Here is a 16,108-nt window from a genome sequence, read left to right as displayed (position 1 = left end):
CCTTGGTTTCCTTGCTGTGGGTCTGAGCAAGCTGCTCCAGTTATGTTGGGGACTAGCTAAGTATTAGTGGAGGCTGGTGGCCATGGAGAGATGCATTAGGAGCCAGGGCTCGAGTGGGGGGTATGGGTTCTGACAGTTCTTGTCCAGAACTGACCGACTCCACCTCCCTGACCACAGGGCTGGGAAATCTCCATCTGCCTTCCACCTCGGAGCTCTACAAAAGGCTACAAATAGAGTCAAGTCTGTGACTCGAGAAACTGGGGAATCAAGTTGAATGAAATAAGAAAACGAGCCAGAAATGTCAAGATAAAGATAACCTTGGCCTAACTGTTCCAAATCATTTGGTTGCAGGTCTCAGAAACCTCCTTTACAGTGGCGTAGAAGGGAACCATATTAAAGAAGCTTCCCCCAGAGTGTCCTGACTCCGAAGAAGTGAAAACTCCAGAGCCTTGTGCCTTTTAAGTCCAACCACTGTCATGAGCAGAATGGCTTAGAAGAAAATGGACCACACTGGATGCTGTAATGTGATTCAAAGAAAGATCTAGAAGAAATTGTTGAGGTCCCCGACCTAGCCCTTCATTTTACAGATGGGAAACTGAGGTACAGAAAAGTTAAGGAATTTATGTAAAGTTAAACACTTATTTAGAGCATCCGAATGTCTCCAGCTGTTTACCGGTGCTTCTCCCTGGGCCTCTGTTTTCTCATTTATGAAATGAGTAGGTCTCTCACTAAGATCCCTTCCAGCTCTAATGTTCTTTGACTGGGGAGAGTCCTGTTGACAGACACCTAGGTCCACCTCCAACTTGGATGCTATTTCAGTTTGACTTTGGGCAAGTTGTTTCTCCCCACTGAGCTCCTGAGACAGCATCTAGTATCATAGAAAAGTTGCATTTGCTGCCTAAGTGTGAAACTAAGAACCCAGCTTTGCCACCTGGTTGGTGTCCAGCCACTCCTTTTCTGGAAAATCTCAAAGTAAGTGGTCAGAATCCTCAAACATCAGTCAGGAATAGTGATACCATTCTTTGGCATCTCTCTGGTGCTTCATAGTTTGGGTTCGAATCCCAGCTCCACCATTTTCTAGTTACCTGCCCTTGGGTGAATGACTCTGTGTCTCAGGTTCCTCAGCTGTAAAATGGGGTGTTCGTAATAGTACCTACTTCATTGTTTCTGAAGAGTACATGCAAGCACTCAGAACATTACCTGGAACACAACAATTGCTCAGCAAATTATTAGTTGCTGCTGTTATTATTATTAAGCACTTTCAGATGCTTAACCTCACTTGATCCTTACATTCTATTACTTTAAGCAAATCTGGACAAGGTTCTAAAATCTTTTAACATTTGCAACATACAAAGATTCAGTTGGAAGGATTTCTGTTCAAACCCAAACTGTCCTTTTAATAATAGGTTAGTAATTCCACTCTATGCAGAAAATGACTCGTGGGATAGCTCCCCCACTACCCCCTGGTGGGAACCATGTTGAAGGGATGCGATAGCTCCCTTGGGAGGGGTAGCTCTTACATAAAAAGTGGGGCAAGCTGAAGCTTCAGAGAATAAAAAATTAAAGAGACTTAAGTGAACATCTAGTTTCAGGCCAACCTTTATATTTCACTGCTGGGGAAATTGGGGACCAGAAACATGAAGTGGCTTTCACAAGTTCTAGAGCCAGATGGTAGTGGGGCTGGAACTAGGGTTCAGGACTCCCTGTCCGCACACCACCCAGTGCTGGTTCCCCACCCACAGCTGGTAGGGAGGAGGATGGGGAGGGACTCACAGCTCTCACTGCTTTCTGAGGAGGGTTCTGATGAGGGGGGATGAGACTCCCAGGAAAAATCACAGCTTTAGGGCCCAACACCCTGCAATGAGGCCAACAGAAATGACAGTGGAGACACCCTGGAATGTCTCCACAGGCCCAGACTTGCCCCAAGGTGATTATATTTGGAATGAATTATGAAGCTAATGTGGAGTGGTAGCATGAACCAGGAACCAAGAGATCTCAGGGCTAATTACAAATTCAGCTTAAAGGCCCCACCTTCCTGTTCCCAGGAAGTCTTCCTTGATGGCTCCCTCCCTGAATTCCCACAGTGCTTACTGTCTGAATCATGCACCTGGCATACCCCACGCCATCCCACGTTGCTAAATAGCTTCTACTCATGGCCTCCCCACTCCTTATCTCCTAGCAGCACCAGATGTGCTCTCAGTGGAGGGACTGAGCCTTAAGCATTCTGGTCTCTCTGCAGTTGCTAGTGTGCAGGCTGATCACAGAAGGGTTACGCCAAAGGGGACCTCCCCTTCCCCAAATCAGTCATTTGTTGAACCAAGCATCTCCTTTTGTGAAGGAAACCAAAGTCAGGAATGGCATTGCCCCAAGGATCAGAACAGGTTACAGTGGGATTTTGGACACAGTAACAAAAGAAAAAAACAGGGAGAAGAAAAGACCTTCATTTATGAGAAGCTGGGGAAAAAAACCTCTCTGTAAGTAGCCGTGCCACTAGAGGGAAACGTTGTGTATGGGCAGATTAAGAAAGAACATCTGAAATAAGCTTTCTCTTCCCCATTAAACCCTAGAATCCATGTGACCTTGAGTGAATTCATACTCCTCCCTCCCTTCAGAGGCGAGGGGATGCTTACACTACTCAGTGCCATTATTGGTGTGGGGTGTTGTTTATTTGTTTTAAAAGCTTTTTCTGTTAATTTTAATATTCCTTTGACTTTATTAGTTACCCTGAGTACATTTCAGTAAAGTTGGATCTACTTATTCTGGGAATAATAAATAATAAAGAATTTTTTTATAGACCATTTCAGAATTGAACATCTGGAAATAAGATGGCATCTGTTATCAGGTTATCTAGACAAGTATATGCATGTGAGGGATTATGTGTGTGTACAGCCTTTGAAATGGATTCAAACAATGGATTATTGACATGCATGTAGTACTTTATATACATAGACACATAGATATCTGTGTGTATATACAGATATAGACATAATTATTTTCAGTTGCCATCTGGTAATAACTTGGCATATGGTATAATCCTAAATAGCTGTAACAATACCTATTTTATGTATATATGCAGCTATACAAAGTTATGAATATATGTCTATAAGTTTTAGATAACTTACTTCCAGTTGGCATCTATTATATATTACATACATATGTGTGTGGATAGATACGTGTGCACATAGCATATTTATGGTTAGAAATATATATGCCCAGTTACATATAAAGCTTCTTTTTTTTCAGTTGGAATCCAGAATAAGCTAACATTTTGTTCTATCAACCAAGATACACAGAAAGTATATATGCATAAGAGAAAATGTGTCGCTTTTCTCTAAGAAAACCCAAAAGTCATATGGGTTGCCTGAAGTGACATAAATCTATATTTATTACTAGAAAATCAATAGTTTCAGTGTTTATCTTCTAAAGTAGCATAGGGTCTAGTGGGCACTACAAATTCAGGGAAGAGCCCAGGAATCATATCTTTCACTGGTATAACAGCCTTCATCTGGCGGCGAGATAAAGTAGACCATCAGAATTTTCAGAACTCTGAGAAGAGCTGTTTTGGGTCTTGCTAGATTCTTGCTAGATTCAGCATTTTCATTTTACACTTGATCTTAGCCAAAAGGCCAAGACGTGATAGCATTTCCACTCTAAACCATATGTTGACATGGTACTTGCCTCCCAACTCCTGTTTGGAGCTGGGGAGAGCTGGGGAGAAGCTGCTCAGATGTGGTGCTCGGAAAGGGCCAGACACTCACCATATGCTGTCACTGCCTTTGTCCATGGGCCACCCTCTGGGGTCATAGTACACATCCACGCTGAGGTTTTGGTCTGTGTCATGAGCTGAGTTGAAGTTGGTGATAACTCGGGAGGGAATCCCCAAACACCGCAGCGCTGCAAGTCAAGGGCAGTCTGAGGACTCGGGGTGCAGTGGAGATGGTACCTTGGGGTACCCCACTGCTGCCCACCGAGGAAAGGCACATCACACCCAGAATACCTGTGTTGAGGGTCCCAGCGAAGACCCAGCACTGGCCATATCGGACTGGCCTGAAGCCAGAAATTTGCCACTTCTTGAGGATATCCACGCTGCCATTCCAGTTCCTTGGGTCCTGGCCACCTGTGTAGTTACCACTCCAGTTCCCAGCAATCACACCATAGTCATCATTGCTATTGATCTGGGCAGGAAAAAAACCCCAAAGAAATCAGCACAGAGAGTGACATGCAGAGTTCAGGGGACAAGATAAGGAGACAAGGAAGGAAGACAGGGAGCCTCCTTCAAGTGGATTTTCTGTCTTTCTGGGTGATTTGGATGATAATTGTGATAATGATCCCCCTAAGGGTATCAAGCGGTATATGAATTTAAAAGTGCTTTCCTTAACAGGCCATGTTTGCCCCTAATTCACATATCATTCGCAGCTCACAGGGAAAACTGAGGCTCCGTGGCTTGTCAGTGGCGAGGGAGGGGCAGAAAATCAGCCTGCTGGCAATTTCTGGCCAGAACTCATGGGGTGCTGCTGCTGCCTGACTTGGAAGCCCATGGTTTGAAGCTCTCTTTTGGTGTCCTGGTCTTCTAAAAAGATCATTTTAGAACTTTAGCAAATAACTTCTTCTTGGAAAGAATAAAGATGGACTGTTGCTTTTCATTCATTCATTCATTCATTTATTCATTCCCTCAACTTAAGGCATGATCCTTGTATAAGTAACACAACCACGATGCAGTATGAAAAGAGCACTGGACTAGCAATCAAAAGATCTGAGTTTCTTAGTCTGAGTCTTTTATAGACTCATATTGAAATATTTAGGGATGAAATGTTATAATGTCTGGGATTTATCAAACAATCTGTGGAGGAAGGGACAGAGATGAAACAAGACTGGCCTTGAGTGGGTAATGGCTGAAGCCAGTGATGGGTACGTAAGAGTTCATTTTACTTTTTCCTCTACTTTTGTGAAAGTCTGAACTTTTCCATGATAAAAAGTTAAAAGAGAATGAAAAAAGGAGAAACCTGAGAGAGAAACAAATATCGTATATTATCGCTTATATGTGCAATCTAGAAAAATGGTACAGATGAACTTATTTGCAAAGCAGAAATAGAGACACAGATGTAGAGAACAAATGTATGGTTACCAAGGGGGGAAAGGAGGTGGTGGGATGAATTGGGAGATTGGGATTGACATATATACACTACTATGTATAAAACAGATAACTAATAAGAACCTGCTGTATAGCATAGGGAACTCCATTTTGCTGTACAGTAGAAACTAACACAACACTGTAAAACAACTATACCCCAATTAAAAAAAATTTTTTAAATAAAGTAAAATAAAATAGATAACTAATGAGAACCTACTGTATAGCACAGGGAGCTCTACTCAATGCTCTGTGGTGACCTAAATGGGAAGGAAATCTAAAAAAGAGAGGATATATGTATACGTATAACTGATTCACTTTGCTGTACAGCAGAAACTAACATAACATTGTAAAGCAACCCTACTCCAGTAAAAAATTTAAAAAAAAAGAGGAAGAAGAAACCCGAGTTGCAAGCCCAGCCTGGCTGCTTGTCAACTGGGTGACGGCTTGTGGGCGAGTCGATTCACCTCTCTGGGCCTTCATTCTTCACCTTCCAACACAGGGAACGTTAGAAACAAGTACTCCCTCAGCTGTCTTCCAGCGGCCAAGTTTTCAGAGTTTATGAAACTTTGACTAGCATTTATCCCAACCTTACAATGAGAATGGCTCCCTCTCTCTGTGGGGGCCACAAGGGCAAGGCCTATGAGGATGAACAGTCTGGAAACGGAAGGATCCTTGCCCAGGACAGGCTGACCCAGCCTTCCACCGCCCCTCCATGTGGTGGGTGAGCTCCACACCCCCTCCAGGACGGTCTGGGCTGGAATAGCAGGATGGGGCCAGATGGGGCTCCTTCAAGATGGAAGACTGCGTGGCCCATCCCCATCTCCTGAGTCACAGGTGCACCAGCCTCCAAAGTGGTAATCAGCAGGGTCATCTCTGACTGAAAGCCGAGGTTTCAAAGCCCCACACAGGCCATAATTAGCTCGTGGCCCAGCCCAACCAGGAGGGCTGGAGAGAGAGTGGGGAGGTATCGTTGAGGCACCCAGCTCTGAGATCAAGTGGTTTGTCTGGAGGGCAGGGGTGAGTCAGCAACTACTGGAGCCAGCTGCCTCCCCTACCCTCTCCTGAGCTGAGGAGGCTCAGCTTCCTAAATTGCCTGAATCCAGCTTCCCTCGACCTTGGCATTGGCTTTAATCCACCCCCTCCTGGGCCACTTGGTTTTCGAGGTTTGGCCCAGGCCCCACTCCCTCTCTGCACTCTTCCCGGCTGCCTTGGTTCCCACCATTTCCTCAGCGCCTCCACATTGCCTGGGCCTCCCCACAGCTGTCCTGCGAAGTTTGGGTTAAGAAGTGCTGTCTGATGACCCCCGATATCTATCATGCAGTCAGAAGGTCATTCAAATTTCTAACCGTGTAACTAGCTTGTTAGCTTGGATATTCTCCCAACTCAAAATTGACTTGAAATGCCTAGTCCATTAATCAAAAAAAAAAGTTAAAGACACTTCTGAGTAATCATTTAGTTTCAGAGGGTTAAAGTTCAAGAACTCTCTGACTTTTAGCTTTTTACTTTGTAACTTTTGAGCAGGCTATCCCTTGTTTGGATACTTTCTGATGGAGGTGCTCTCTGCACACTGACTACAGAGCAGTGCATTCCTCCAGCATCCAGCTTATGTGTGCATCTGAGTGCGCGTGGGCATATGTCTGGGGAGGTGGGGACAGGTTTCTCACGTGGAGGGACTGGGCAAGTGTAGGAGGCCCTGTGCGGGCAGTTGGAGGCCTTGTTCTGGCCAGACTCACAGGCTGAGGCTGTGAGTGAGTCACTTCAGCGCCCTGGCATCAGTTTCCCCGTCAAGACAATGACTGTGTTGGCCTCTGCCCTCCCCGCTGGCACTCGAGCCCTCTGTGCTGAGGATGGGATGAGTCGGAGCAAAGGAGGTTAACGTTTCAGGCTCACTCAGGAGCTTACCCCCTTTCCCAGGAGCCCCAGGGATGGAGCAAATTCTCAGCTTTGCCTCCTCCTGGTCCTGGCAGACACCCAAAGATCAAATCCTTCGTCACTGGAGGAAGGCCTCGCAATACAGTGGAAAGGGCTTTGGAGCCAAGCAGCCTGGGTCCAGTTCTGCCTTTGCCACTCACTCACTGTGTGTCTCAGGAATGTTCTTTAATGTAGAGGCTCCGTGTGTGCGAAATGGGGATGGTAACAGCCACAGCTATATTTTGTGAGATGTCAACCAACGCTGTAAGTGGTTGTGCCTAACCCATAGCTGGGTTTGATATACAGGAATAACTAGTTATTATGGTTTTCTCATCACTCACCATTGCACTCAGCACCCGGCCAACATACTGGGGGTCGTCTCTGCGGGCCACATCATTAACAGGGTCACGGCGAAAATTCAGACTATTATCCAGCAGAGAGAGGCAAATGTTCAGAATGCCTTCTTCAAACTGTTCAAAATGGGACCATATGTTACGATGAAAGAAATGACAAGTAGTATCGGCTTATTGAAGGCATGGGGGCTACACTGGTAAGAACCATGGGCTCTGCCCAGATCCTTCCACTCTGCAGCCTCCTGAGCTGAGAGAATCTGAGGAACAACCACCCAACTTGGGCTTTAACCCTGCAAACTCATCCAGAGCTCTTGCTATACACAAGGCCTTGCACTGAGGCCCCTAAAGTTAATGGCACTCCCTCGCTGTTATGAACTTGAGAGCAATCACTTGGCCTGTCTGGGCCTCAATTTGTCCATCTTTATAACAGGGGATCAGACTGAGCTCATCTCAAAGTTTTCATCTAGATCTGACATTGATCTTGAGCATATTACTCAGACTTTGGGGGAACTGATTAAAAAGATAAAATGTCTCATTAAATTGGAATTTGAAGCCATTTTCACAAAATAAGACTTATTTTTGTCATTGCTTCTCAAATGGAGAAGGCCAAGCTCTTTCTTGCCTTAGGGTCTTTGCATGTGCAGTTCCTTCTACCTCCGGCTCTCTTCCCCAAGAGATCTATCTGGCTCCTTTGCCTCCTTCAGGTTTCTGATCAAAAGTTCTTTTCTAAGAGAGGCTCACCCAGATCTCGCCCTTCAAAATATCTTCCCTTCCACCCCCGGGTGCACCTTATGCCATTACCTACCCCACCCCACTTTTTTTTTGAATGAAATTTAACACAGAACCCAACATATAAAACTCTACATATAAAATATATGGCAGATGTGCTCTGGCTGACTACAGAATGGGGTCTGGACATGGCAGAGAATGCACCTGTCCACCCCCTGCTGGACATGCAAGGTACCTCACCCAAGGCACTTCATTGTAATGTCTTCATTTGTCTACTGGAAAAAAGAAAAGGTGGAGGGAATCCCTGGATGTTTTTTAGGCTGAGCAAACCTGGGAAATCTGTGGACTCAGATGTCATACTAATGAAGGACCTTTGAAAGGTCGAATGCACACACCAAGGAAGCTTCATCACATTCTTACCTAAAATGAATAACAGAAACTACATTATTGTCCCAAGTGTCTCTACTGGGCCTTATCCTCATTTGTGCATCACGGTACCAATAACACTTCATTGCATCAATTTAGTTATGTGTCTGTTTTTCCCACTAGATTGTGACCTCCTCAAAGACAGGAAATATGTCTTATCCATCTCCTGTATCCATAGTGTGCAGCTTGGGACCTGGCACATAGTAGGTCATCAGTAAATGCCTTCTGAATGGCTGAATGAACAGAAGGCAGGCGAATGGACAGATTTGGGAACTTCCGCCTATCTGTGGGGCCAGCGGCTGAGCTTCTTGGGTATGATAGGGACATTACCACCAGGCTTTATGATCTTTTTACCTGTCCATAGTTCCAGCCAATCATGCTAATGTAACTTGCTCTTCCCATGAAGATGATGCCAGAATCTTCCTGAACATACTCCTCTCTCTCATCATGGTTGCTCATAAAGACACTATCAGCTGTTTGACACAAAAAGCAGATATTAGGGGTTATAGAGAGGACTATAGAGACCAGTCCTCCTCTCAGTCCTGAGTACCCTCCTGGGGGCTGGAGCAAGCCCCACCTGCAACCCTTCACCCAACCTCCACTGAGGAGTGAAACCTTGGGCTATAATGCTTCCACCTCACATTATGGGAACTATGAGCTTGAAAAAGAAGCTGGGATGACCTGAGAATCTGAAAATGAGACCCCTGGGAATGAAACACTTGCTTCTTCAGGCACAAGCTATCTCCACGCTGCAGAATTGTGCTGTGGTCATTACACCATACTATACAGTTTTCAAAAGCTCATGAGATCCCTGCAATAGCTCCAGAAATAGCAGGACGTCCATTTAATGGTGAGGAATTTGATGCTTAGAAGGGTAGATTGACTGCCAGACACACAAAGCTGGTTAAATGGCAAAGCTGGACTCAAACCCCTGGCTTCTGACTTCTAGCTTCTGTGTTGTTTCCATATTCCACAAACTTTCCCTAATCAAACCTGAGCCCATGAAAATCATTCCCCCCATCTCCTTTCCATGGGCATCGCTTAGCTGATGGCTGGGAGTGTGTGTGGCTAGGTGCCTACCTTGCAACCAGGGGTTAAAGAGCAGTATGAATGTTCCAAGTTTCAGAGTGGAATAATTGCCCTCGGAGGAGATCTGAATGCTCAGCGTGTACCTTCCTATGGGTGCATTGGCAGGACTGAGGATGGAGATGCTCAGAACATTGTTCTTGTTGTACATAAGTTGTGCACCCCAGCCAGTGCCACTTATCTTGTCGGAGAGTGGAAACACAGCCTTTGTCTTGGTCGACTCTGAGGGGTAAGGCCCTGTAAAAGAAGGCATAGGACAATGGAAACCAAGTAGTGTTGGCCAGACTGTGGGGAGAAACCAAATTCCAATATAACTGCCGGGGCCCTTTGGGAGACATCATACAATGAAGCATTGTGTTATGGCGCTGGAAGCAGCTGGAGAGACCATGTGGGCCAAATCCCTCTTGATGTGAAGACTGTGACCCTCAGACTCAGAGACAGGCAGAAACTTGCTCAAGGTCACACCAAGTCAATGGTAGAGCCGGGCTAAAGCCCGGGGCCACCACCACCACCATCCCTTGGATGCACAGCCCCAAGGTCTACTCAGATGTGTGTTGGCTGGGGGAGCAGGGAGCAGGTACCTGTGGAAGCTGTGAATGTCACTTCTCTATGGCTGAGACTTCGGTGTAAGGTCACTGACATGTAGAAGAGTTGGCCTCTCCGCACGATAAGCTCCTGGCTGAAGAACTTGTCTGTGTGATGTGCCTGCCCATTGTCGGTTGTCTGCCAGTTGACACTCCGGAGTTCTAAAGCCGCGAGACAGAAAAGAAGACTTGAGATCCTCAGAGGCAAGGGATGGTGGTGTGGGGGAAAAGGTGTAAGTTACCAAAGAGACTGCTTTTGGACAGGGCTCACTGGGGAAGAATCTTCTAGAAAGAATCACATTAAAATGCAAGCATAGCAAGCACTTTACAACCTATTCCCATCTGCCTTTTCAGGCTGCTGAAGCTCTGCACACACTATTCCCACTTCCCTCTCCACCTGGCCAACTGTCACTCAGCCCTCAAAGAAGTAGCTTCACCCAACCAGCCAGGAGAACTGAGTAACCAATTCTGTCCACTTTATCCTCCTTCCTTTGTGGATGGGGGCTCACGTAGAACTGGGAGGAGCCTACTTCTCTCGAATCCACCACCCTGGTTTGGCTTCCTTGCTTTTTCCTTTGTGTCTTCCCAGATACCAAGTGTCTTCTATCACTCCAACACCCAGCAAAAGTTTAGCTGTGTCATCTGTACTTTATATGTGCAACACCTCGGTGTTGGCCTGGGCATCTGATGCTGAGGAGGATAGTGTAACCCTGACAAGCATTTCGAGGCTGGAGATTGGGCAATCACTGGCCTGGAAGGTCTTTCAAATGCTCACTGGCAAGAGTGGTCTAAGGCCATGAGATCCCTGGATAAGACCCTGAGGACTAACACCTCAAAATCCACCCCCAAACTTCTCAGGTGGTTGTGCAGGTGAGGGAGCTAAGCTGAGAAGGGTTTCAGAGAAGAAAGATTCCAGGAGATATGAGGAGTTTAGCCGATTTAAACCTTTTGAGATATTTAATTCCTTTGAGTTACATTTGAGATGTTCACCAACCATTCTTCTGCAAATGAAAGTGGTCTCTGTCTTTATGATGTGGCCATGGCTATGATGGGAGTGGGGTAGCCCATCCCAGCACCAGGCACAACTCTTGTTTATAGGTGTCTGTCTGTGTTCATCAGAATGTGCCTTCTTGAACTTTATATTCTGATGCCTAGCACATTGCTCTACTGTATTAGGACAGTTAGACAAACAACTGAGGGAATAAATGAACAAACAAACATAAAACTAATGTCATGCAATGACTATCATGACTAGAGCTCTAAATTTAGTCTATAAGGAAAGGTGTATATGGGGTATTCGTTCAATAAACATATAGAGAATACATATTATTTATAGGACACTATGTAAGGCACAATGTTGGGGTGTGAAAATGTATGAAAAGTGGTTTGAATCCTCAAAGAGCTTCAGGAGTGCATAAGACAACATGTCAGAATGAATGGTGGAATGAGGTAAATCCAATCTGCCCCAGAAAAGGTGTCTAGGAGTTGTAGGTAAGAATCACTTTCAGTTATAGGTATCAGAAAAAATTCATTGAAAATGCTGGGCCTTGAAGGAAGAGAGAATTTTGTCAGGTGCATTCCAGACACCAGGCAGAGAGGCCCAGGAGATCAGGTGTCTCATTTGGCTAGAGCAGAGGCTTTGCACAGAGGAGAAAGGGGAGGCGGGGAGGGCGTGGCTCCAGGGTGGGCCTGGGGCTGGGGGCTCCCATCCAAGCAACTCCGGAGATGGGCAGAGGCTCGTAAGAGACACTCTCTTGAGTGGGATGCAGACTCTGGGGTGATGAGCCAAAGGCTGCTGCTGAAGCAGGGCTCAGGAGGTGATCTCACCTCCACTTGGAGTACTAAAGATTCATTCATTCAAATGTCCACTTGTTCATTCATTCATTGAACAAATGGTTATTGAAAGAATAAATTAACTTTTTCTTACTCAGGGAAACTAAAACATTCATGCAATCAAAAATATCTATTGAATGAAGGGCAAGGCAAAGGGAGGGAAGGTGGGACAGAAGAAGATGAATGCTCCTGTACGTAGACATTGAATGGCAACAGCTCAGATCTCAGGCACCCTCTGGCAAACATCAAGCTCTACATGACTTGCAGAGAGCTGGTTTGCTAAAAGCTAGGACTCTTTAGGGCAATGTCCCCACCTTTTAAACCCCTGCCTCTTATGAACTGTGCTCACTGCTTTCTGTGCATGGGATTCGGTAGAGCTTTACTCACTGTCTCGTTTCAGAAAAAAGAAGAGCTCTTAGAAATATGTGGTCTGGGCTTCCCTGGTGGCGCAGTGGTTGAGAATCTGCCGGCCAATGCAGGGGACACGGGTTTGAGCCCTGGTCTGGGAAGATTCCACATGCCGCGGAGCAACTAGGCCCGTGAGCCACAATTACTGAGCCTGCGCCTCTGGAGCCTGTGCTCCACAACAAGAGAGGCCATGATAATGAGAGGCCCGCGCACCGCGATGAAGAGTGGCCCCCACTTGCCGCAACTAGAGAAAGCCCTCGCACAGAAACGAAGACCCAACACAGCCATAAATAAATAAATAAACCCAAAGTTAAAAATAAATAAATAAAAAAGATGTAGAAATGTGTGGTCTGAGGTCACACAAGCCTCCCCGGAGATTCTTCTCCGTTCCCAAACCCTAAAGGATATGTGCCTTCTCCCCAGGAGAAGCTTATTATTCTTGACCATGGACTCTTTGAGAGCAGCAATTATGTCCCCAGACAGCCCTCAGTCAAGCACAGGGGTTAGGAAAGAGCGGTGGCAGGGATTCCCATCTATAGCCAGCTTCTGCCTTCCCTCCAACAGGCCCACCTCCTTCTTTGCTGTGCCAAGGGTTATGCACAGTTTGCTATACTTGTGCCAATAACGGAGGCGTCTCCACAAGTAACAAGAGTTGGCAAGGACGTGGAGGAAAGGGAACCCTCCTACACTGTTGGTTTGGAATGTAAATTGTTGCAGCCACTATGGAGAACAGTACGGAGGTTCCTCAAAAACCAAAAACAGAGTTACCATATGAACCAGCAATTCCACTCTTGGGTGTATATTTAAAGAATACAAAAATACTAACTCAAAAAGATACATGAACCCCAATATTCACAGCAGCGTTATTTACAATAAAAAGATATGGAAGCAACCTAAATGTTCATCAACAGATGAATAAATAAAGAAGATGTGGTACGTATATACAATAGAATACTACTCAGCCATAAAAAAGGATGAAATTCTGCCATTTGCAACAACATGGATGGACCTGAAGGGTATTATGTTTAGTGAAATAAGTCAGATAGAAGAAGACAAATACTGTATATTATCACTTATATGTGGAATCTAAAATAAAAAATGAAATGAATGAATATAACAAAACAGAAACAGATTTACAGATAGAGGGAACAAACTATGGTTACCAGTCAGAGGTGGGGGGGACAAGAAAGAGTTAGGGGATTAAGAGGTACAAAGTACTACGTGTAAAATGAATACATTCCAAGGATAGACTGTACAGCACAGGAAATATAGCCAATATTTTATAGTAACTTTAAGTGGAGTATAATCTATAAAAATATTGAATCACTATGTTATATACATGAAACTAATATAATATTGTAAATCAACTACACTTCAACTTAAAAAAGGATTTGTATGAAAAAAAAGATGAATCAACATGCAAAAGTACACACAGCCAGTTTACATAGGTTTGCTTAAGTCCTGAAAAATAAAACGATTCTAACTATCAAAAAAATAGTAGAGATGTCTCCCTTTCATGCCAGAACACAGTGGCTTGCCTGCAGGCAAAATGATGAAGAAGACTGAGCTCCAGGGTGCCTTGGCTGCAGAGACACCGAAAGGAGACGAAGGGCACTTTGCACGCACTAGGTGAGGTCCTGGGGTGACTGAGATGGTCATCTCTGCCTCTCCCAGCATGAGCCCCGGCATGAAGGAGTCTTGCTCCTTCATGGGTGCTCGTGGGACATGCAAGGCTTCTCTGAGCTGGAGGGTGAGGAAGAGCGTGACATATTTGTCATCAGTCTCCTATGTGTCAACTGCTGTTAACAGTACACAGAGCACCCCTTCAGGTGCGGGGAGGAGGGACACCTGAGCTCTTACTGCCGGAAGGGCATCGTGTGTAACCTCTGTGGCAAGCGAGGACACGCCGTTGCCCAGTGTCCCAAAGCAGTGCACAATTCCGTGGCAGCTCAGCTAACTGGCGTGGCCGGGCACTGAACACCCGCCTGCCTGCCAGGGTGAACACAGAGCCAGCTTACCCCTCTTAAGTGCCAAACCTTTTTTTTAAACCATTTTTTATCATTTTTGAAGGAGATCAGTGTTTGTTGAATTGAGAACATTGTTGGCCCTGGATTCTGTCAGGGTGTCTATCTTTTGAAGCTCATCCCGTCCCCTTTTAATTTGCTGCTTCTAATCTCTGTGGTCTGAGAATTTGTGAAACCGGTGTTGTTAGAAGTGTATGTAGCCTGAGTCAATAGGCTCTGAATGGTAGCCAAGGGCCTCTCTTATGGCATTAAAATGCATGGACTTTGTGACAGTGCTTTCAGTGGCTCAGAAACCATTCTTCACAGAATCATGGAATCGAATCTGGAATTTTCCTGCTGGAAAGGACCTAAAAATTGGTTTAGACCAATCTGCTGGTTTTCCAACAGATGAAACAGGACCAGAGAGGTTAAATGACTGGGTCAAAATCACATAGCTGTCTGGTGCCAGAGCTAGCCTAGAGTAGAGTTCCCTGACCCCAAGCCCGGTGCTCATTCCACTACCTCTCACACCTCACAACATTTTCCTCAACACTTGAGGGCCCAGAAAGTCTGCTCTTTCCAGAATAATGAGCCCAGAGGAATGCTAAGAAATCATCTGGGGAAGGAAGCAGAAGATTTGGCAGGAGCTTCAGAATACTTGGGAGATACGGAAGGGACAAAGGAACATAATCCAGGGTGTACTCATTGCCCCCTGGGGTACCATATCTGGATTAAAGTGGCCCTGCTCCTTTGTGGCCTTCCCCTTCCCCGTTCATTGCCACCAGTGAGAAAGAGAGGTGCTCCTGAGTAAAGAAAGGTTTACATTTGCATCTTAGCCTCAATAGCTAGCGTCCCCAGAGAAGCAGCTGACTGGAGCTCATCTGCAACCTCCGGACTCTCAGGAGAAAAACGGAATTCCAAGGGAGCGGTTAACTCTAAAATGTACTTGCAAAATAAGCCAAGCTAGAGGGCATTGGGTCTAAGTGTTATCAGGTTAAAGTAGAAAAGACAGTACACTGCTTTTCTTTTAGTTTTTGTCTTTCCTTTATGTTTTGCTATTTCCTTGTGGCTTAGAATGTAAAATTGATTGTTTAAAGTTTTGTTCTGAATAAATATTTACCTTTTATATTGCTAAAAAAACCCCCCAAAAACAGTACACAGAGCACCTTACACCTGTCATCGATGAAATCTTACAGAAACTGGAAACTGAGGGGGGGATTAGCAGATACACACTACTATATATAAAATAGATAAACAACAAGGTCCTACTGTATAGCACAGGGAACTATATTCAATATCTTGTAATAACCTATAATGGAAAAGAATATATATATATATATATATATATATATATATATATATATATATGTATAACCGAATCACTTTGCTGTATACCTGAAACTAACACAACATTGTAGATCAAGCATACTTCAACTAAAAAGAAAAAGAAAGAAACTGATACCTTATTCGAGGTCATATACCTAATGATTGGCAGAGCCAGGATTCTGAACCCAGGTCTTACTGACCTTCCCTGTTGCCATGGTCCCCGGTTCTCCACCTGGGAAGGGGACCCTGGCAGGACCTTCAGTTGAGAAGGCACCCAGGTGGTGAGGAGCCCTCACTGTGCATTGTCCTCCCTTCTGG

At 45.2% G+C, this 16,108-nt stretch overlaps 1 protein-coding gene across 1 annotated transcript in view; it reads right to left on the bottom strand.

Moving 5' to 3' along the window:
• Positions 1-14,335, bottom strand: part of LOC132349839 (protein-glutamine gamma-glutamyltransferase E-like) — a 31,778-nt gene extending 17,443 nt beyond the window's left edge. Inside the window, exons 1-7 of the mRNA XM_059898670.1 lie at positions 14,322-14,335; positions 10,218-10,417; positions 9,631-9,873; positions 8,905-9,023; positions 7,384-7,512; positions 3,998-4,175; positions 3,759-3,894 (exon numbers count right to left, since the gene is read on the bottom strand). Coding sequence (XP_059754653.1) covers positions 3,759-3,894; positions 3,998-4,175; positions 7,384-7,512; positions 8,905-9,023; positions 9,631-9,873; positions 10,218-10,417; positions 14,322-14,335 — 1,019 coding nt within the window. The remainder of the gene's footprint in view (positions 1-3,758; positions 3,895-3,997; positions 4,176-7,383; positions 7,513-8,904; positions 9,024-9,630; positions 9,874-10,217; positions 10,418-14,321) is intronic.
• Positions 14,336-16,108: the final 1,773 nt, after the last annotated feature.

The sequence above is a fragment of the Balaenoptera ricei genome, chromosome 15, assembly GCF_028023285.1.
Source record: "Balaenoptera ricei isolate mBalRic1 chromosome 15, mBalRic1.hap2, whole genome shotgun sequence".
Taxonomy (NCBI): domain Eukaryota; kingdom Metazoa; phylum Chordata; class Mammalia; order Artiodactyla; family Balaenopteridae; genus Balaenoptera; species Balaenoptera ricei.
The sequence above is the reverse complement of the archived record's forward strand: the minus strand, read 5'-3'. Positions and strand labels throughout refer to the sequence as shown.